At 47.2% G+C, this 19,673-nt stretch overlaps 7 protein-coding genes and 1 non-coding gene across 8 annotated transcripts; 4 read left to right on the forward strand and 4 right to left on the reverse strand.

The window, feature by feature from the left end:
* Window positions 1-187: 187 nt before the first annotated feature.
* On the reverse strand, window positions 188-1,566 carry PADG_01928 (S-adenosylmethionine synthase; the record flags this gene model as incomplete). Its single annotated transcript, XM_010759336.1, has 4 exons — window positions 188-1,153; window positions 1,211-1,276; window positions 1,358-1,415; window positions 1,478-1,566. 4 exons carry the CDS (start codon window positions 1,564-1,566, stop codon window positions 188-190), a joined length of 1,179 nt encoding a protein of 392 aa, XP_010757638.1.
* Window positions 1,567-2,227: 661 nt separating this feature from the next.
* PADG_01929 (uncharacterized protein) lies at window positions 2,228-3,121 on the forward strand (the record flags this gene model as incomplete). Its single annotated transcript, XM_010759337.1, has 1 exon — window positions 2,228-3,121. The coding sequence occupies one exon, from the start codon at window positions 2,228-2,230 to the stop codon at window positions 3,119-3,121; it is 894 nt and encodes a 297-aa protein (XP_010757639.1).
* Window positions 3,122-3,653: 532 nt separating this feature from the next.
* PADG_01930 (uncharacterized protein) lies at window positions 3,654-4,244 on the reverse strand (the record flags this gene model as incomplete). Its single annotated transcript, XM_010759338.1, has 2 exons — window positions 3,654-4,153; window positions 4,229-4,244. The coding sequence occupies 2 exons, from the start codon at window positions 4,242-4,244 to the stop codon at window positions 3,654-3,656; spliced, it is 516 nt and encodes a 171-aa protein (XP_010757640.1).
* A 2,418-nt stretch (window positions 4,245-6,662) lies between these two features.
* Window positions 6,663-6,767, forward strand: PADG_11342. The gene has a single exon. It is a non-coding gene; the product is annotated as a tRNA-Ser (tRNA).
* A 2,114-nt stretch (window positions 6,768-8,881) lies between these two features.
* PADG_01931 (uncharacterized protein) lies at window positions 8,882-11,921 on the reverse strand (the record flags this gene model as incomplete). Its single annotated transcript, XM_010758825.1, has 4 exons — window positions 8,882-8,969; window positions 9,053-10,518; window positions 10,586-11,477; window positions 11,593-11,921. 4 exons carry the CDS (start codon window positions 11,919-11,921, stop codon window positions 8,882-8,884), a joined length of 2,775 nt encoding a protein of 924 aa, XP_010757127.1.
* Window positions 11,922-12,360: 439 nt separating this feature from the next.
* On the forward strand, window positions 12,361-12,642 carry PADG_01932 (uncharacterized protein; the record flags this gene model as incomplete). Its single annotated transcript, XM_010758826.1, has 1 exon — window positions 12,361-12,642. One exon carries the CDS (start codon window positions 12,361-12,363, stop codon window positions 12,640-12,642), a length of 282 nt encoding a protein of 93 aa, XP_010757128.1.
* Window positions 12,643-14,311: 1,669 nt separating this feature from the next.
* On the reverse strand, window positions 14,312-15,914 carry PADG_01933 (H(+)-transporting V1 sector ATPase subunit H; the record flags this gene model as incomplete). Its single annotated transcript, XM_010759339.1, has 3 exons — window positions 14,312-14,924; window positions 15,002-15,527; window positions 15,620-15,914. 3 exons carry the CDS (start codon window positions 15,912-15,914, stop codon window positions 14,312-14,314), a joined length of 1,434 nt encoding a protein of 477 aa, XP_010757641.1.
* Window positions 15,915-16,663: 749 nt separating this feature from the next.
* On the forward strand, window positions 16,664-19,405 carry PADG_01934 (uncharacterized protein; the record flags this gene model as incomplete). Its single annotated transcript, XM_010758827.1, has 3 exons — window positions 16,664-16,868; window positions 16,936-18,380; window positions 18,443-19,405. The coding sequence occupies 3 exons, from the start codon at window positions 16,664-16,666 to the stop codon at window positions 19,403-19,405; spliced, it is 2,613 nt and encodes an 870-aa protein (XP_010757129.1).
* Window positions 19,406-19,673: the final 268 nt, after the last annotated feature.

Here is a 19,673-nt window from a genome sequence, read left to right on the forward strand (position 1 = left end):
ATGCATGTAGATCGAAAAAGGAAAAAGGAGAATAGAAGGTGTGAGAAGAAAATGGAAACAATTCGAACACTAGAAACACCCTTTCGTGTAGTCTATACCGGGAGCTTTGAGTTGTTGGAAACAAAGCAAAAAATCGTCACAGTCGTGAGACGTAGTGTCGTTTTGAAATGATGGAATGGAGAGACATCTAGAATTTGAGGGTCTTGGGCTTCTCCCACGAAAAGCTCTGGTTAGTGAAGTGGCCGTACTTGGCGGTTTGAAAGTAGATGGGCTTCGCCAAATCGAGCTCCTTCACAATGACACCAGGGCGGAGATCGAAGTTGTTGCGGATGATCTGGACCAATTCGCTTTGCGACTTTGATGAAGTGCCATAAGTTTCGACGAATATGGAGAGGGGTTCAGCGATACCAATGGCGTAGGAAAGCTGGACGAGGGCACGGCGGGCAAGGCCTGCGCTAACGAGGGACTTGGCAATCCATCGCGCAACGTAGGCGGCAGAGCGATCAACCTTGGAGTAGTCCTTGCCGGAGAAGGCACCACCACCGTGGGCACCCCATCCACCGTAGGTGTCGACGATGATCTTCCGGCCTGTGAGACCAGCGTCACCCTGAGGGCCACCGATAATGAAAAGACCGGATGGTTGAATATGATAGACAGTGCGGTCGTCGAGGAGGTTGGAGGGAATAACTTTCTTGATGATTTTTTCGAGGAGTTCCTTTCGCAATTCTTCAGTGGTGATGTCTTCACTGTGTTGAGTGCTCATGACGATAGTATCAACTCGGAAGGGTTTGACTGCGCCATTGTCATGCGCATACTCGATGGTGACTTGGGTCTTGGTGTCAGGTCGCAGCCAAGGAAGGGTCCCGTCTACGCGGGCATCCCTCAAAGCTTTGTTAAGCTTGTGAGCCAGCAACAGGGTCAAAGGCAACAACTCAGGGGTTTCATCGGTAGCATATCCAAACATGATACCCTGGTCACCAGCTCCAAGCTTCTCCAGAGCCTCATCGTAGTGAAGGCCCTGGGCAATATCTGGCGATTGTTGTTCAATGGCAACGAGGACGTTGCAGGTCTTGTAGTCGAATCCCTTGGAGGAGTCATCGTAGCCAATGTCTTTGATGGCATTTCGGATAATCTTCTGGTAGTCGAGGTGGGCCTTGGTAGTGATTTCACCGAAAACCATAATCATACATAAACCGGATTGTTAGGATACGCGAAGCCCAGTACAAATGATGAAATAATGGAACCTACCAGTTTTGGTGGCGGTTTCACAAGCAACCTGGCCATTCATGTTAGAATTGAAACACAAACTTCCTCCGATGTCTTATCTTCGGAGGGGCAGAAGGATTCCGCAATTTACCTTGGAGAGAGGATCCTCAGCGAGACAGGCATCGAGGACAGCGTCAGATACTTGGTCGCTACGAAAGGATTATTAATTAATTCATCTCTACAAGACTAACTTTAAACGGAGCATACTCACGCAATCTTATCAGGGTGGCCTTCGCCCACAGCTTCTGAGGTGAACAGGAAAGTCCCCTGTTGTGGGGCGCCGTCCTGAATGCTGCCCATTGTGGACTCGAGAGAGGGGGAATCGGAGGATTGCGGAGGCTAAATGTAAATAAAAGGGACAGGCGACAAGAGAAAAATAGGTAATGGTCGATGCAGGAGGATATTGAGATAATGAGGAGGGAATGAGGAGGGAATGAAGATAAATATTTATATGGAGAAGAGGAGTTGGTTAAAAAAAAAGGAGTGTTGGTTTGAAGAAAAGCGAGACGAGAAAATCCAAAATTTGGGCAAAAAACACCAAAGGCGGCGGGGAACCGGCTGATCGTAGTGCCAGGGCACTGGGCTAGACCCAATTGAGAGTGGCGGCAGTCATCGCAACATCGCCGCTTTAGGACAGCGGTGGACAGCGACAGAATTGTCTTTTCATGGGTCTTGCGGAAAAAACAGTTTTCAAGAATTGACTGAAGAGATAATGGGAAGAACACTTTCTATGCAGCGTTTCAGAGGAGATGACGTCGGAGATTAGGATGATTGCTATAGCTCATGCTTTAGGATTGATTTTAAGAGCGGCTCTGACACCATGATAGCCTCTGACACCCACAACGCCTAGATCCGCCTGCACTACTCAGCAGCTCAACGCCTCCTCACGATCCATCCGCAATATATCACATATATAACCTCATACACAATACCTAAATAGATATCACCACCACTTTCCGCCATGTCGAAATTTGGCGTCCTCGTCATGGGCCCAGCGGGCGCCGGCAAAACCACCTTCTGCACCGCCCTCATCCAACACCTCCAAAACAACCGTCGAAGTTCTTTCTACGTCAACCTCGACCCGGCCGCTGAAACCTTCACTTTCGAACCAGACCTCGATATCCGTGAACTAATCACCGTAGAAGATGTAATGGAAGAGCTTGGTCTGGGCCCCAATGGCGGATTAATGTACTGCTTCGAATTCCTCCTGCAGAACCTCGATTTCTTAACGGAGGCTCTCGACCCGCTCAGCGACGAATATCTAATCATCTTCGACATGCCCGGCCAGATTGAGCTATATACACACATCCCGCTACTTCCTTCGTTAATACAGCATTTGTCCCGTGCGGGGCCGCTGAATATTTCTCTTTGCGCTGCGTATCTGTTAGAGAGCACATTTGTTGTTGATCGCGCCAAGTTCTTCGCAGGCGCATTAAGCGCAATGTCTGCGATGATCATGTTGGAGATGCCGCATGTGAATATCTTGAGCAAGATGGATCAGGTTAAGGGGGTGATTGGGAAAAGGGAGTTGAAGCGCTTCACAACTGTGGACGTGCACCTACTAGACGAAGAGAACCAAGGCGGCGGGGGACGTGTGGATGATGAAGGAACTGCACACGCACCGGAGGACCCCTTGTCTACAAATGCACTGTTGAGTGGGAGTTCCTTTAAACGACTTAATCGAGCTGTTGGTCAGCTGATAGATGATTTCAGCATGGTGTCGTTTTTAAAATTGGATGTTCAAGACGAGGATAGCATTGGTAGCGTGCTGAGCTATATCGATGATGCGATACAGTTCCATGAAGCGCAGGAACCGAGGGAGCCAGCTGATGAGCAGGAGGTGGATATGGAGTGAAGAAGGATGGCTTGAATGTGACGAGTAAAACAGATCGACCAATGTTTGCCAGTCCTGTCTACCGGGGTTTTGCGGGTTTGTGCTCTCGCAACCTCTGGACAATCAAATTATATACCCTTCTGATATTACCTAACAGCGCCAGGCATCCTTTTACCGCCTTTGGGAGCAAGGATGGTATCCATATCAAAAGATGATCCGGCGATGCAAGGTACCTTCCCAGCATCTGTGCGCAACCAAGCAGAGTATTCGATACAATGGATTTCAGCTTGGAAATATATTAATACCAACCTGTGAATGATTACTCTGCCAAGAAAACCTATTTATAATAACATCGAGAGTATAGTTAACTACCTGCAACTTTGATTGCAGACTCGCAAAATCCAATCAATCAGCCAAGCAAATGAATAGGCAAACATAGAACTGGAGTGGCCAAACAATGAAATGTTCTAACAACCCCAGCTCAATCAGGAGTATAATAAAAATTTTAAACATGTATATGTATATATAGAAACCCTAATAATACCCATCAAATTCAAATCCAACTCGTTCGCTTCCTCCCCTGCTCCCGTCGCGTCCGCCAGTATATCGGCGACGCACCATCCGCCCCTGCCGGCTTCCCATCCCAACTGCTGGCCACAAACTCCTCAATAAACCCCTCAAGCACACCTAGTAGCCATCCCACATCCCTCGACGCCTTCTCAAACCCAACAACATACACGTAATACCCGCCACCAAGTATCGAACCCCAGAACACGAGCCGGAACAACAGTACGACCCAGAATGCGATGATGCGACGGGCGTAATCGAGGATCCTGAGCGAGAGGTAGAGGATAACGCAGAGGATGAGGACTGAGGGGAGGTCTGGTGGGGAGTTTATGAGGGTGTATAGTGGGGAGATGACGTAGGGTTGTAGATATTCTTGTTGCACGATGTGGAAGTGTGTGTTGAATGTGCTGTAGTATGAGAGGGCTTGCAGGGAGACCGAGGGGGGGATGTATTTGCTGGCGTTTTGGAGGACAGGGATGATGTATTCTGTATTAATTGAGAAATCATATAAGTTTCCAGTTATCTAAGTCTGCAAGAAATGTGATGGGGTGTCAAACATACCATGCACCGCTTCCATGATAAAAACAAGCAAAAACAAAGGGGGCTAGAGGGCCTTTATGAGCGGTTATCCCCAAAGAAAAGGCAGATGCGCAAGGAAGTCCGCGCAGTCGCCGGTTGCGGGATATGAATCACAGTGACGCAAATGGTGACATGGATGAAGTTTTAAGTCAAAAATGCAAGAATCACGAGGACGATATTTATAAGCAACAGAGACCTGTAAAACACGAAAGGCAATTTAAATGGAAATGCAAAAAGTCTTGTTCCTTTTTGGGTGAAAAGAAACGCGGCTTTGCTGTCAAACAGTGCAAACAACTAAAAGCGCAGCGCCCTTGTCACACCATTCCCATTTAGGAAATACCTAAACATTGCCAGGGGTTCTGACATGTTATTAGTACGGAGTAACGTATTTTCACATGTTAACTAAAAACTCCAACTTAGCAACCTCGAAATGGACTTTGCTTGGCTCTTCACCATATGGTCCCAGACAACCAACGTAGAGGTGCAAGCTCTGTCTTGATGTGACACTTTGTTTATATAAAACATGGTAAGAAGCAGCCGCCACAGTTCATCAGTACTCCTTCTGTTACATTTCTTTATATATCTGTTTATATCTATGCATGTCTATTTTCTATATACTTAAATTCAACGCGATATCTATATAAAAAGGGCTTAGCTTACAACCAATTTGACATCTCGAGAGTAGCTAAGAGTCACACTTACAAGACGGCACCTATATAGAGGGAAGAAAGCCTCCATCAGAGCAGAGCCTCTTTAGGATCTGCTGGGTGCCAGTTCCGGATTGCACAGCTGCTTGAGGAACAGAAATCGGTGTTATCAGTTGAAAGCAAGTAATCATCATTATCCATCTTAACCAGCTCCCAACCGTGAAAGGGTGGCTTTCATATAGTTTCCACCTTGACAATGTCAGATGCTTTGCTGGAGGATACTACACTCTTGTGGAAGCGATTGACTTTACGTTAAGTCGTAAATGGAGATTGCATGAAAATAATCTCACAAGACGAGAAGCTCTCTCTCGGCTCCAGATAACAACGACTGGCCACAGGTACCTATCATATAGGTTGAACTCACCTTTTGAAGATGCTTATGTGTCTGCAACAACAATTAGCTTTTTGTGCATATATTATCAGAATGATGGTAAGATTTAGACAATGGAGTTGGTTTACATGAAAAGTCCCACAGTAAGACTAAAGGAGAAGATAATATGGATTTGGAGGAATATTTCATAATAATTCCGACGTAGCCAGATGGATGAAAAGACAAGTAGTGAGGACATGTATACAGTTCCCTATTAAATTCCCAACGTCAGGTCAAGGGAAAGCGGCCGGCTGATGGTCGAGGAGTGATACTAGTAAATGGAAACACAAAACTCAACAACAACACCCATATACCACCATGGTTGTGGCTAATATAAGAAATACGATTTCTTCACCTCAATGATAGAATAGCCCATCGGGTTAGTAAAGGGCACTGTTTCGATCCATAGGGAAGAAAGGATTCCCACCCTGCAGTGTGAGTATTGTATATCCAATTGAATGGATAATGGCTTGGATTGTAGCAACCCTTGCAATTGCGTTATGGAACGAGTTAAACGTCAGGAAACTCCAATGCGCAATACCTCTGGCTATACTCCACCACCCTCAAATCACGAATATAATCACAGTATAATATTAATTCGGCTGACTTCTCGTCAACTCCGGCGGAACATTGTTCTAGGGATACAAAATTATTTTCCACCGCATAATTGTGAACAACTGACGAGAGAACAGTGCAAAGCGTGCAATCGAAGTTGGCGGCCAAATACTTGATCGTCTGCCTTATTCAGTAGAGAGAGAAAGCAAGGGAAGAGTCAACTACTGTGAGGAGGAGGATGATGATGCGCGACTTAACGGGTGTCCATATGTAAAGTGAGAAACTTGATGGAATGACCTTAGCTCCAGAGATTATTTCCTATCGCCCTCCGCCTCAACGGTTGAACTAATTTATGATGAAGACAAAAATGAGAGATGACTTTACTACTAATTAACCAGAAAGGATGGGTTGGATTGGATATAACACCCCATCAAGAAAAACACGGTTAACACTGCCCCACCCCTGCATGCTTGCTGATTACCGTCCTGGTTCGCCGGGAGTGAGTAGTGACAAACAGCGTGGTACAAGCTGCACAGTGTGCCATTTCATTGACTCAATCCTAATGAGTAGTTAGAATGTACGGAGTACGTAATACCTGATATGAGTATGGGAATATGAATATCCGTATATATATTCACGAGAGCTCATTTGATCTAGAGCACTGAATAACCAAATGTTTTTGAACTGAAATAAATGATAGCAAGAACCGAGTCCATTACGTGTATGGTAAATTGGACTAACCGAACAAAACACCTCACCGGGCGACGTCCCTTCATCAACACAAGGCACTATGGCGGAGTGGTTAACGCGATGCCCTGCTATTAATTCTTCATAAGAACATAGTGAGGCATTTCCTTCGGGAGCGCAGGTTCGAATCCTGCTGGTGTCGGATTTCAGAGCCGGTTGCTATTGTCCTTTAACCTTTTGCTGTTTGTAAGTGTTTCTTTTGCCCAACCCAGTCAACAATTTCTGTATCAAAAGTGGTAGTCCCTCCTCCTTTTCAGACGCTCATATCTTGATTTCTGTAATTAGCTTTTCAGCTTCTGTTGGTTCAGGGCGAACTTGTCATGCTGATCTTGTCCTCGTCTCTTTGTCTCCTAGCCTTCCGACAAGAAACACTTCCGCGTGAAAGCCCTACAAATCATCATCATGGGTACAATTCGGCCATTACTCGTCGTGATACGGTGACGACCTCGGGAGTGTGATGGATTCTAGGTTGAATCCTTATTGCTGGATGCGGTGGACGTGTTTTAGCTCCAATCGCCAAATTGCCACGATCCGTAGAAATTACGCGGACTTCAAACTTCACCTCAAGTGAATTTCCAAGTGTTTCTTTTTGTCGTGATGCTGTCCTAACACAGGATCAAGGAGGTATTTGTTGGACGTCTGAGTGGTTGTATTGGTAGTATGCAGTGTGCCGTGCGCTAGTCTGTAACAGGAAGCCTAGGCTCCAACGTTCCCTCGTGAAGTTCTCGTGTCATTTCCGCGGTTCGTGGCAATTTGGCGATTGGAGCCAAACACGTCCACCGCATCCACCACCGGACGCGTTTTCAATGAGGACCCTCCCTGAGGCCCTCAAGGGAGTTAGGACTTGGGGAAATGATTTTGATAAAAATTGATCTTCTTCTATTTGCCTCCCAGCTCTTATTGAGGAGGAACATGCATATTCGCCAGAGTACTCGTGCGCTTGACTGTCTTCAAACCTTTACATCGTCATGCGAAACCAAGAAGACGGTGCGGGCGCTGAGAAGTGGTATAATAGAAAGAAAACAAAGTTGCAAAAATGCTCCAGGAAATAGCTAATTGAGACTAAATTCCCAGAGGAGGGATAAACAAAAGTTTCAAGAAATCCGCCCGCCGTCCATGTGAAGCCCAACGAAGGGGGAAAAATTATTGTCTCCAAGATGAAGAGTATAGTACACCAATGCCCATAAAAGACCAACCTGAGGAACGCAGAATAGAAGTGGAAAAGAAACCACCCAAATCCCCCATGCTATTTAAACATGCAAGTTTAAAAAAAAAGTTAAAAGTACACACAACCCTCCAAGAAAAAATCATGGGGGAAAATTAAAATCACAAAGCTGGACCAAGTTATGTGACAAGTCAAAAAAAAAAAAAAAAAAAAAAAATGGCAGCTTTTGCCTTAAACAAATGGATGCGCAGTATTTTCGCTGAAGACAGAAAAGGCAATAGATTCCCGTCCACGACAACTAAAAAAAGTAACGCCTGGGCTAATGCGAGCAAGAATGCAAATGTCAACAGAAAAGAGGGCGTAAAAGAAACGTTGTCGAGGTTAAAAAGCGAAAGGTTGGAAGTTTCGGGCAGAGATGATAAGAATAAACTTAGACAAACTGCAAAAGGATTACAAAACTTATATACTCTGTACAGAAGCGCTGGATGTTGTGTGCATGCATATATGTATGTGTATGTGGGTGAATGCGATATGTAATGGATGCCATGTTGGATACTGAACTGTATGTGTATGAAAGGTTCAATCAAAAATTAAAAAATCAATTAGCAATACGCAATTTCTCTCCGTCGGGGATTGGTATTCGATTGATAGAAGATGGCAGATGAGCATCGCGGGATGCCGACAGCTGCTACCAGTTGGATGTGTAATTGCGAAACCTCATAGAAACTAGAATTGGTCGAGTTTGGTTCGACGCAACTGGATGCAGAGTGTGTCCCAGTATATTTGTAGAGGAGCAAGTTTTATTTAACCACAGTTGTATAGTGTAGCGGTTAGCACGCCAGATTCAGATTTCTGGAGACCTGGATTCACAGTACGATCTACCGTAAAGCATATAAACCAAAATTGATTGGCTCTCCCTTATATGATGAGGTGGACAAGACAGTTTTGTTTATTGCCGGGTGAATGTTTTTGCGAGGCGGGGTGTAGTGTATAGAATGACATGTATCATGTACAGGAATCATCGCATAAAGTCAAGCGGAAGCCGTGATTCGGAAGGCCATAGTTGAGTAATTAAAAAAAACGGGAGAAGATCATTCTGCCGAGACCGGGTTTCTATTGTTTTCACGTTCGGCTTGAATTTGAGCCTGAAGCTTGCGTGTCTGACGGAATGCCTCGTCTCTGTTTGAAATGAAAAAAAGGGAGTGTGGATTAGTATAAGAAATAGATGGAAAACGGCAAAAATAAAACTGGGTGATGCATACCTATCAAATTGCAACTCAGCAACTTCGATTTGTGCCTGATTCATACGGCTAACAACAGTTTCCATCTCCAACTCAGCATCACGTAGAGCTTTCTCAAGCTCCTTTACACGGGCTTCGACAGCTTCCATCTTAATCGCTTGGTTCAGCGACATTCCTTCTCCACTTGTTGTCATCGTAAGACGCGGGGATCGTGAACCGGAAAAGGGAGAGCTGGGCATCATCGGGGAGAGCAGTACGGGACTCCTGACGCCATTCCTTGCGCGCCGAAGTTGGGCGTTGTGGTTTTGCCGTAGGGTTTCGATTTCCAACTCGTGTTTTGCAACCTCTTCTTCGGAGGCTTGCTGGGCCATCATCAGAGCGTCTTCAAGGAACTTGAGGCGGGTTTGCATCTCGTTGATCCGGTTAGCAGAGACGTTTTGTTCGCGCTCTCCTTTGTCAATTGCTTCCCAGAGACGATGTTTCAATGCACTGTTAGTCGCCAATTGCTGCTGGACTTGAAGGCCAAGTGTATTGTCCGGGTCTTGGGAATATGAGCTGTCAGCTTGTAGCTGTTTGTAAGCATCTTCCAGTGAAGAGCTGGATGCGGTGAAATCCGCCAGATCGTTTTTAGCTGCACTAGGGACAAGGATATCGTGTTCCCGCAGGAGCGCACGGAGCGAACCAGTCTCCTGCTCAGCACGGTCCAGGTCCATTTTCAAACCGGCCAGTCCTTTCTCACACCTCCATTTTTGTTCCAGAGCCTCATCAGCCCGATGTCTGAGCAAGTTGATTTCTTCTCGTAGATTTATAACATCCCTTTCATAGCCGAGTCTCCGTGGAGAGCCTGATTGTCGAGCACGGTCAAGTTCTGCTTCTAGCATTCGGATTCGCTTCTTGTATTGTTGGGCTTCCCAATTCTGGCGTTGAAGGAGGCTCTTGACAGTTTGATGGAGAGCGTCCCGTTGTAATTCGACATCTTTCATCCGATCTACCAATGATTCTTTCAAGTCCCGCTCCTTAACAATCATCGAGGCCGGGCGAGAGCTGGGTTTGGAAATGGATCCCGATCGTCCTAAACCAGCCAATCTCGATCCTATGCGCGCAAGAGAATTTGATCTCGACAGGCTGCCCCTTCTCGTCACCGACTCCTCGTCCTCTTCAACTATCGATCTGATGCGTGTTTGTTGTTGTTGTTGTTGCAAATCTAACTGTATTTTCCTCGACTGATATAATGTATTATTTTCCGTGCGCAGAACTTGTGTATCTTTATTCATTTTTGCTTTAAGTTGCGGGACGATATAATCTCGAAGTTGGTCCCGTTCGTTTCGAAGCTGTTCAAGTTCAACTCGCATAGCCGTCAGCAAGTCCTCAAAGTTGTCTTTCAACTGTCTTTCCTCAGATAAACGCCGTCGAGTGTCTTCCAAGGCAGTCTCCAGTTCTTTTGTTTTGGAGCTAATATTTGATGCATCCACTCTCTCGCGACGTAGCTAGACCGGAAGGAGTCAGTTATGCAACACACGCAATTAATAAATATAGAGACTTTATCCATCATACCTGATCCACTTGACCCTCTAGAATTCGCACATGAGACTCAAAAGCTATCCGACGAGATCGTTCTTCCTGCCACTTTTGCGATAAATCAACCTTTAGCCGGGCTCGCTCCTGCTCCAAAGTTCTCTTCATTCTATAGAAATCTTCCGTTTTGTTCCCGTCCACGTCACCGAGGGGGTATTTTACAGAACTGGTTCCAGAGTCGGAGAAGTAATCGCTCGTGCGGCGATTTTGTTCAGATCCAACACCGGCTTCCAGCTGTAACCTCTCAACCATAATCTCCAACTCCATCTCACGTCTGATAGAGCCTGCCAACTCGGAACTGATCTCGCGCAACTCATGTTCCATCTCCATCAATTTTCCATCCATTTCCTGCTCCACGATGGACATTGCCCTATCGGGCATTCTGGAACCAGATGCACCATACGAATCCTGGGAGGGGTAGCGTGAGGAGATAGAGGATTGGAAAACTGAGCCATTCAATGGAGATGGAAGGGATGAGGGCCCCGAATCGGAAATTTCGGTGCTGCTCGATTCCGCTCCAGGGGAAGACGTGGTTTTCCAACCGAAAAATGATGTGATTTTGTTTCCTGGTGTCTTTGGCTGGTTTCTGTATTCGGTTAAGTTGGACATTGTTCCTGCTGAATCCACCTGAAGCGGTGGACGCGTCTGTGATGGAAGATGTAAAGTCATGATGACCGAACGTTTGTGCTCCGTGCTCTTATGGGAATCCTGGGCAGGGGTGGGAGACACGGGAGGGACTAGGGGCTTGCTGACAACGCGGGACCGAACGGAATGCTCGAGCTGGCTTCCATTCGCGCATTCGAAAACACCGTCCCTTTGTTGGTCGAGAGTGTTCGAAGAGGAAAGGACAGGAGATTGCCCGTGAGGGAACCTTCAGGTTAAGCACAAGGGATCAGGAAGAGTGTTAATTGAATTTAAATAATGTAACTAGAACTAAAGCCAATAAGGAGGCCGGAGATATGCAATCAATGAGACTGTCAACGTACCGATCGAGATCCCTAACTACGAGTCTAGGAGAAGATTCCTTCTGGGAAATGGGCGACGAGGGAACGGGCTGGTCGTTCAAACTATTACTATTATCGGAGGGAGGAAGGTTCGGGCCCAGGTGCGAGGAAAAGGCGGGGAGAAGTTTCCTGTGGAAAAGAGCAGCAACAATGGGTCGTTTGCCTGAAAGAACGGGTTGGAGTGAGAAAGGAGGAACTTTCTGGCGTTGTTGGAGCAAAGTCGACTGGCCAGAAGACGGATCTGAAAGTAGGAAAACACTATTATTATTTTGGTTGGCGGAAGCGCTCGACGGAGGTGGACAGATAGACATAATTAACTAATAGTCAATGTTTTCTGAGGATGATTAACCAGTCAAAAGCGTTGACGATGTCCCTTAGGCCGCAACGCAGAGGAAGATGCATGGACGAATGAGGATCTATTGGCGCCAATCACTGCAGGGAACAACGTACGCCAGTGCAGTCATATCAGGGGGGGGGGGTTCCAAAGATCATTGGCCCAGAGAGAACACACCACTGCAAGGGCTGTTGGTAAGAGTGATTGATTAGTTAGAGTAACGATTTGCTCGAAGGCGCCAAAGACTTGCATTCCCCTTATATCGTCTGGCGTGTAGTCTGGTGGGCTAGTGGATAGTGGAATCGCGAAAAGAAAAAAAAAAAAAATTAAACTCTAGCGACTTCTGCACTGCTCCATAGGAACCATTAAGCCGCGTTAAAAGGCGGAGGCGTGCTCCAAACTGGAACCAAGGGGAAATGTCTCGAGTGGACCACTCAGCGGGGCAGCTGGCTGGCTGCAAGGCACGGCAAAAGTGGGTCACCCTTGAGGGTGAGACGAGGAATTGTGGACCCCTTGGTGTGGCGTCTAGTGGAGAGGACAGACAAGACAGCAGCCCAAAGCTTAAGGTTCACCAGGCGAAGCTCCAACAAAGTGGAGTATTCCACTCCGCAGATGGAATGGAACGAATGGAACCGTGGAAGACACAAAGAGAATGCACAAAATCGAACACAGATCCTCCTGTATATGATGTAATCTGAATCCAGGGGAACGGAAAGGAACCGTTCTACGTACCGCTGAAGGATAACGATCGTGATTGATGACAGGGAGCGGAGTTGTCGACTTGTTACACAACATTTGCATGAAAGATCTAGGGTGACAGGATCGTTCTATTTTGGGGACAGTTGCAAAGAATCCGGTTCCCCGCAGGTTGATGGGTGTGGAAGCTTTAACGCGGTGGATGCTGGTGAGTATCAATTTGGGGTTGAAAGAATACAATGCCATTTTTGAAGCCTGCGGTCACTAACTCGGCCGGTTGGGCTAGCAACCTCATTCCGCGTTCTCTTGTATATCTCAAGAAGAATTACAATTTTACATCTCCTGTGAATGCGTCATATTCCCCCTTCGTACTGCTCTGGTGATTCACTCCTCTACGGAAGTATAAACTTACAGATATCAAAAACTCCCCCCTTTAACTATGCTTTAAATCTCCCTACGCGCCCGCTTTTGAACTTTAGCCGGCTACCATCAGCCAATGAGCAGAGAGGCATTCAGAGGCAAACTCCCCAGATCCATGGCTCGGAAATATCCTCATTCCTTCACAGTAAGACATAACATACATGCAACAGGGGGCAATGGGCGGAAGGATGTGAGAAACAAAATGAGCAACCTATGATTCTCCGTATATCAGCACTTCGCTAAAACACAATCCTCTGGAGTTCTTCTTAGTTTGACTTTCTGGTTTGAAACAGAAGAGCAGCATCGGGGGGGCAACAAGGAACTAGCTTGATATATATATATATATATATATACATACTTTGTGCCAGGAATCAATATCCTTTTCCTTCTCAGATTGCCACTTGCTGATCTTTACCCCAATTCTGCCACTATTATGATCATCGGGAGACATCCTTCGGCTTACGCGGTAGTTACTCGCATACGCCAGCAGATGATCCATGTCCCTGGAAGGGCCGCTTTTTCCATTGGCAATTCATTCATGGGAAGTGCTCCTCTCGAGTCTAATTGACTCCCGGTTTTACGGATCCATTGCAACCTTTCTCCAGTCTCCGAAGCTCAGGGGAAACTGCTGGATCGGAAGATTTAAGTTAAATTCATTGGTGAGACACAAAACTATACATTTTTTGTTAACCAATCATCACCGAGCCGGTCTCCCCAGCACCTGTGCCGATGTTTTGCGGCGCGTCTGTCTTGAACTTTGTTAGCTTGCATTGCGGAGAGCTGAATATATCTATCTGCGCACCACTCCTCTTGTCAATAACTACAGTTCCCAGCAAAGCAAGATCCTCTAAAAACTGTACACATCTGCTTCGAGATTCTCCTCGACAAATTTGATGTAGCAAGATGCTTTTTCTCGTAACAGAATCCAGTATAAGTTAGCTTTTTGTCATGCAGCATGCATGCACAATCCATACTCTATCTGTGCCTGGTTATATGTATGTTGTATGTTGAAACGCGAAATCCCAATATTAAAACATATCCAAAGACAGGGCCAATGGTCAAAGGCTTGCGAAGGAGAGGGGGGGAAGCACAAAAATATAAATACGAAAAAGAGAGCCCCGAGGTGGACTTTTATCCTTCACAAGCAAGTATCACCATCTCCCATCCTCCACAATGAAGTGCCTCTATTAAATTAGGTAAACCAAATGAACCGTATATAATCGAAACAATAAAGAAAAGAAATACACCATTCTATCTGTCAAAAGAATACCTCAACCACTCCCCAACCGCCTTCAAACTCTCCCACCTAACCGTCTCATCCGGATCAGCCATCAACTCCATCACCCTTGTCTTGAGCCCCAGTCTCTCTAGCTGCTGTCGTCTCTCTGGCAACTCCTTCACCAGACAACCCACATCGTTACACGCAATAGCCAAAACCTGTTTATCTGCCTCCCAGTTCTTCGACAATATCTCAGCCAGCTTCTTGGGGAGCTGCCCGCGGTCTTCGTCGAGGATGCGGCGTGCATTCTCCCGCCAGAAGGTTGCGCTGCGGTGCGGTGGGGACCAGCGGAGATGGCCCGTTTGCACCTCTGCGGCGTATTCGTCAAAGGTTGTCTGCGTCTTCGTGTACTCCTCCAGCATGCCTATGAGGGCGTTGAGGTCCTCGAGTAAATCTGGATCTGTCAAGTGGCGGCTGCTGAGATTACTGAGGAGAGCTGGGAGGCGGAGAAATACGGCGATTGGTAGGAGAATCATGCGGTTGGCGGAGAGGAGATTGTAGAGGGTTGAGAGGAGGAGGCGAGTTGTCTTTTCCTTTGGCGAAAGGCGGAGTAGTTGGGTGTATAGAGTCAGGATATCTTGTTCACTGCAAGAGGGTATCAGTACAGTGCATATGACTGATATATAGGGGTGGGTGTATTAGCTGGGACTAAGGTATCGTACGATTCAAGTTCCTCACCAACTAAGCTTCCCTCGAAGCTCAACTGCCAGATCACGAGGAGGATGTGATATAAGAGCTGTAGCCCCACTCCTCCACCAATACCTGACTCGATGTTGCGTGTGCTTGACGATCCACCTAGTGTGGATGAACCATTATCCTTTGATCCCGCAGCGGCCCTGAGTACGTCCATCAGTGGTTCAATAGTTGCTTCCTTCTGACTCCAAAAGACCTCTCTTGATCGCTTAGTTCTCAGCAATGCTGAATATTGCTGAACGCCAATATCCTGTAACCCCGTATCTTGGCTTTTCGTCAGTGTTGCGAGGTATGAGTAGAGTCGAGGAAGCGCTTCTGAATCGGGTAACGTAGTTTTCGAATTTGACATCAGAGAGGTTGACACAAGGCTTGTCAAGAAAGCTGACGCGAGGAGGGGTATGGGGTCCTCTGGGTTCGAGGAGTGCTGCAGGAGAGGTAGGTAATGTCGGTAACGGTCTGGTTCTTGGACCAAGGCGGACGCTAAAGCGGGGACATCTATGATGGTTGTCAGAACCTGTGGCCTTTTCATGCTCCAAGCACCGCCTGCTAGAGGACTGTTCTGCTGAATAATGATTGGAATTCAATACCATTGATCAGGTCCGCCGCCAGGACCAGAATGTATTGTACTATATCCGTCCGTCTCGACGCTGCCTCCAGTATGCTCTTCCCACCACTGCCTCCGACAAGCAGAGTTGTATAAGCCTTCAAATCATTCTGGACTGTTTTCTGTCGTGGCTCCCTGCGCACCTTGTCGACGGCTTTGATGCGCTTGAGCTGGTCTTCGGTGATGTTCCCAGCTCGAACAGCGCCCTCCCAAGGTATGGGCCGGGCACGGATGTTGCTCTGCAGGGAACTAAGATATGTAGGCAGGTCCAAAGACATCGTCACTGGGAAGTATTAGGATGTGTGGACGATGTCTTGTAGGCCGAGACGTGACACCATTGGCAATGTGAAGGAGAGGGTGCAGAGGGCAGAGGGAAGCCAGCAGTCTCCTTTTCAAGCTGGTGTTCTGCTGACCAGGAACGGTGCAGGTGATGGCAGTGGAGGTTGGTAGCAGTAGTTGTTGATTATCGTCCGTAGTTTCGTTCGTCCGTAGTGAATCAAGTATGTCGTCTAAAGTATGTAGTTGTCTGCTGTTGTTACCACCTACGCTAAGGCCGGTTGTGCCAAGACTCACCAGCTGTTGTTGAACCAACGGGATTGCGCAACCTTCAATAACTTGAGGACACTGCTCAGCCCTCTTTCATGTCCCTGAGATTTGGCGGAACGGCGCTGTTCTTCTTTGTATTATTCATCATTATATCTACGGTCTGCTCAATACCCACATTAACCTTGGGGGTGTTCTGATCTCCTCCCAGGCTTCCGTGCCGCGAACTTAAATAACTACGCCTCTACCTAGTTATCTATCCTGGCGCTTTCTGTCGTTTTCTGTGGCTGACTGGTGTGGTGTGACCTACATAACCTGCATGTAGCAGCAGCAGCCCTTGCTATTATTATATTTATTAGACCACCTCACGAGAATACACCAGACCGGCTTACTTGGATACTCCCCCGCTCAATGACAGTGCTATGGGACGAACGCGGGCTTGGGAGCTAGCTTTGAAGATATTCTGTGGACCGAACAATACATCATGTCGGCAAACCCTCAGCCTCCGAAGAAGTCGGGATGGGGAGGCTTTCTCCAGCAGGCGATTGCAGGAGTCGAATCCAGACTAGACACGATTCTGGCGGACCAAGAGGAGGAACATGTAGCTAAAGAGGCAGATAAAGGCAATCAGCAGCCTGAGCAACCAGCACTACAGGCTGGGATGTCATTCGCGAAGCCTGTCCCCCCTGGTATGCGAAACCTCTACTCCATCTATGCTGGGTGTGCTTCCTTGTAGATAGACTAACCTACCCACAGCACACTCCAGAAGCTCATCGATTGCGAAAACGAATGACCGTCTTCAAGAAAGTCTGGCCCGGGTAATGGCTAAACGAGAGGTCGCCACTGGAAGCCCCGTATCGACACTTGGAGTCTCTTCCCGCGCTGAAAGCCCTCTCTTTAGGGTCGATGGTCGAACGAGTCTGGATAGCGTCTCTGCTGGGGTAGATTCCCGTGCTGTGAAAGATGATACTGCATCAATTTCGTCTTCTGCTCCGCGTTCGAGCCAAGATATCCATTCATTCCCGCGGAAGTCTAAAGAGATTCAATCGGATTCATCTGGGAAGCCTAACGGTCGTGGTATAGAGGATGACAGACGAGAAACTAGGCACTCAGTGGATGGAGATACCGACTCTTCAGCAGCCTCAGAAAGACATATCCATGCGATCGGAATGACCGGAATGACCGAAGGAACAACAACTTCTACGTCAGACTATGAAGAAGCTATGGCGCAAATGAAAGCGAACCATGAAGCCTCAGAGCTCCAATGGCAGGAAGAACTGCATGCATATGTGGAAAGGATAGATGCTTTGCAATCAAAATTAAAATATCTGGCAAAGGAGGCTGCAGAGTCAGCTAAAAATGCTGCAGCATCCGCAGGCGCCGGGACTCTTGAGAAAAAGCTTCTTGAAAAAGACGAGCAAATTGCTAACTTAATGGAGGAGGGCCAGAAACTTTCAAAGACCGAACTGGACCATCGAGCAACCATTAAGAAATTGCGCCAAAATATTGCAGAGAGCGTGAAGTCTCAGGCAGACACTAAAAGGAAGTTTGAGAAAATGGAAAAGGACCTTGCAAATGCAGAGGATAGAGCAAGTCGCGCAGAGTCTGCTGAGCGGAAGGCGACAGAAAAACTCAATTTTAAATCCAAGATTGAAAAAGAACTTGAAGCAGTTACCGCAGAACTCAATGTATCTAATTCAACAATAGCGGACCTGAAGGGCCAGTTAGCAAAGTCTGCGTCTAGAGCTGAAGCAGCAGAACGGAAAGCCAAATTGGAGTCTGCAGAGTCTGAAAAACGTCAGGTGGCCGAACTCAAGGATGACCTCTCCAGTGCAAAAATAGAGCGAGAGATAAGCGAAGAAAAGCTCCGAAGGGAAATCAGGGATTTGAAAGAAGGTATTGAGAGGGAAAAGGAACGAGCGCGAATCCTCGAAATCGAACTTCGCAGCGAGCAGTCTGTGCTTGAAAGCAAAATGGAGAGCCTACGGTCTCGGGCGGAGGAAGTTTCGTCAAGCGCTATCGGAGATGCCCATGCAAAGCTTCTTCGCCAGATTGAAACTCTGCAAACTCAGTACGCTGTTGCCAGCGAGAATTGGCAGGGGATAAAAAGTTCACTGCTGGCACGCTTAACCACTGTCGAGAAGGAGCGTGATGATATTGCCCGGAGAGAAGGGGACTTGCGGAGGAAAGTCCGTGAAGGGGTATGATCAATTAACTCTCCCATGGTCATTAATTAACAAAACCACTAACCGTAATTAAATAGAGCCTCAAAGCCAAGAGAGTGGAAGGAGAGCTGGAAACTTCCCGAGTAGCCATCCAAGATATGGAGAGGACTCTCGAGGAGTTAAAACAGGAGATCCAGAGTCTGACACAGAAACTCGAGAAAACAGAGAACGAGCTTCTAAACACCAAACAAGACCTCACGAAGCAGAAGGAGGTTGCCGAATTAACTTTATCACAACGGCTTGAGGAGGAGAGAGCAAGATGGCAAGAGCTCGCCCGACCGCCGTCATCAACTTTCCGTCAACAACCCGGAAACGGATCACCCGTCACCTTCAACCGGAAATCAATGATCGGCCTGGAACCCACGGGACCTATTTCCGACCGGGCCCCAAGCCACAGATCGTCCTCAATTCTCCCAATCACATTCTCTGAGCTCGCCACCCCATCCCGCCAAAACTCCATCTCATCCCAAAACTCAAACCCACAATCCCATAAACCACCATCCCATGAATTGTCAATCACACCCGGCGATCTCACGCACACACACCCATACGAACAGGAAGAATATTTCAACGGCATGGGAACCCCAGCCACACCATCAGCGCACGAAACCAGCCCGCACCATCTCCGCAGCATCAACGATTTCATCTCCGTCTCCACCGTCGCCGCTGGCCCGTCTGTGCAACTAGTTGAGCGCATGAGCAACACGATCCGCCGTCTGGAAAGTGAAAGAGCCGCCTCCAAGGATGAGTTAGCACGACTAACGGCCCAGCGCGATGAGGCACGAGAGGAAGTTGTGGAGTTGATGCGGGAAGTGGAAGAGAAGAGGAAGGGGGATCAGCGGATACAGGAGCTGGAGAGCACGGTTGAGCAACTTGACCAGCGGTATCAGACTACGTTGGAGATGTTGGGGGAGAAGAGTGAGTTGGTTGAGGAGCTGAAGGCGGATATTGCGGATTTGAAGAAGATTTATAGGGAGTTGGTTGATAGTACTATGAAGTGAGAAAAGGAGAGGGGGGGTGGGGGGGGGGGATAATATTTAATTTTATGGTTTCAAATATACAGGTGATAGCCTCTATAAATGTATGTATATAGAATGGTGTATTTATTAGTGTATTTATTGAAGTGTGGCTGGACCTCTCGCGTTCCTTGTGGTGTGGAAATAACTATGTTGCCTTACCCCTTTCCAATGAGAAATCGAAATCTAGTAGTACATGAACATTCATATATATAATATTAGGTGGGACATGTCATGACATAAACATTGTTAG

The sequence above is a fragment of the Paracoccidioides brasiliensis genome (genome assembly GCF_000150735.1).
Source record: "Paracoccidioides brasiliensis Pb18 unplaced genomic scaffold supercont2.2, whole genome shotgun sequence".
NCBI lineage: Eukaryota > Fungi > Ascomycota > Eurotiomycetes > Onygenales > Ajellomycetaceae > Paracoccidioides > Paracoccidioides brasiliensis.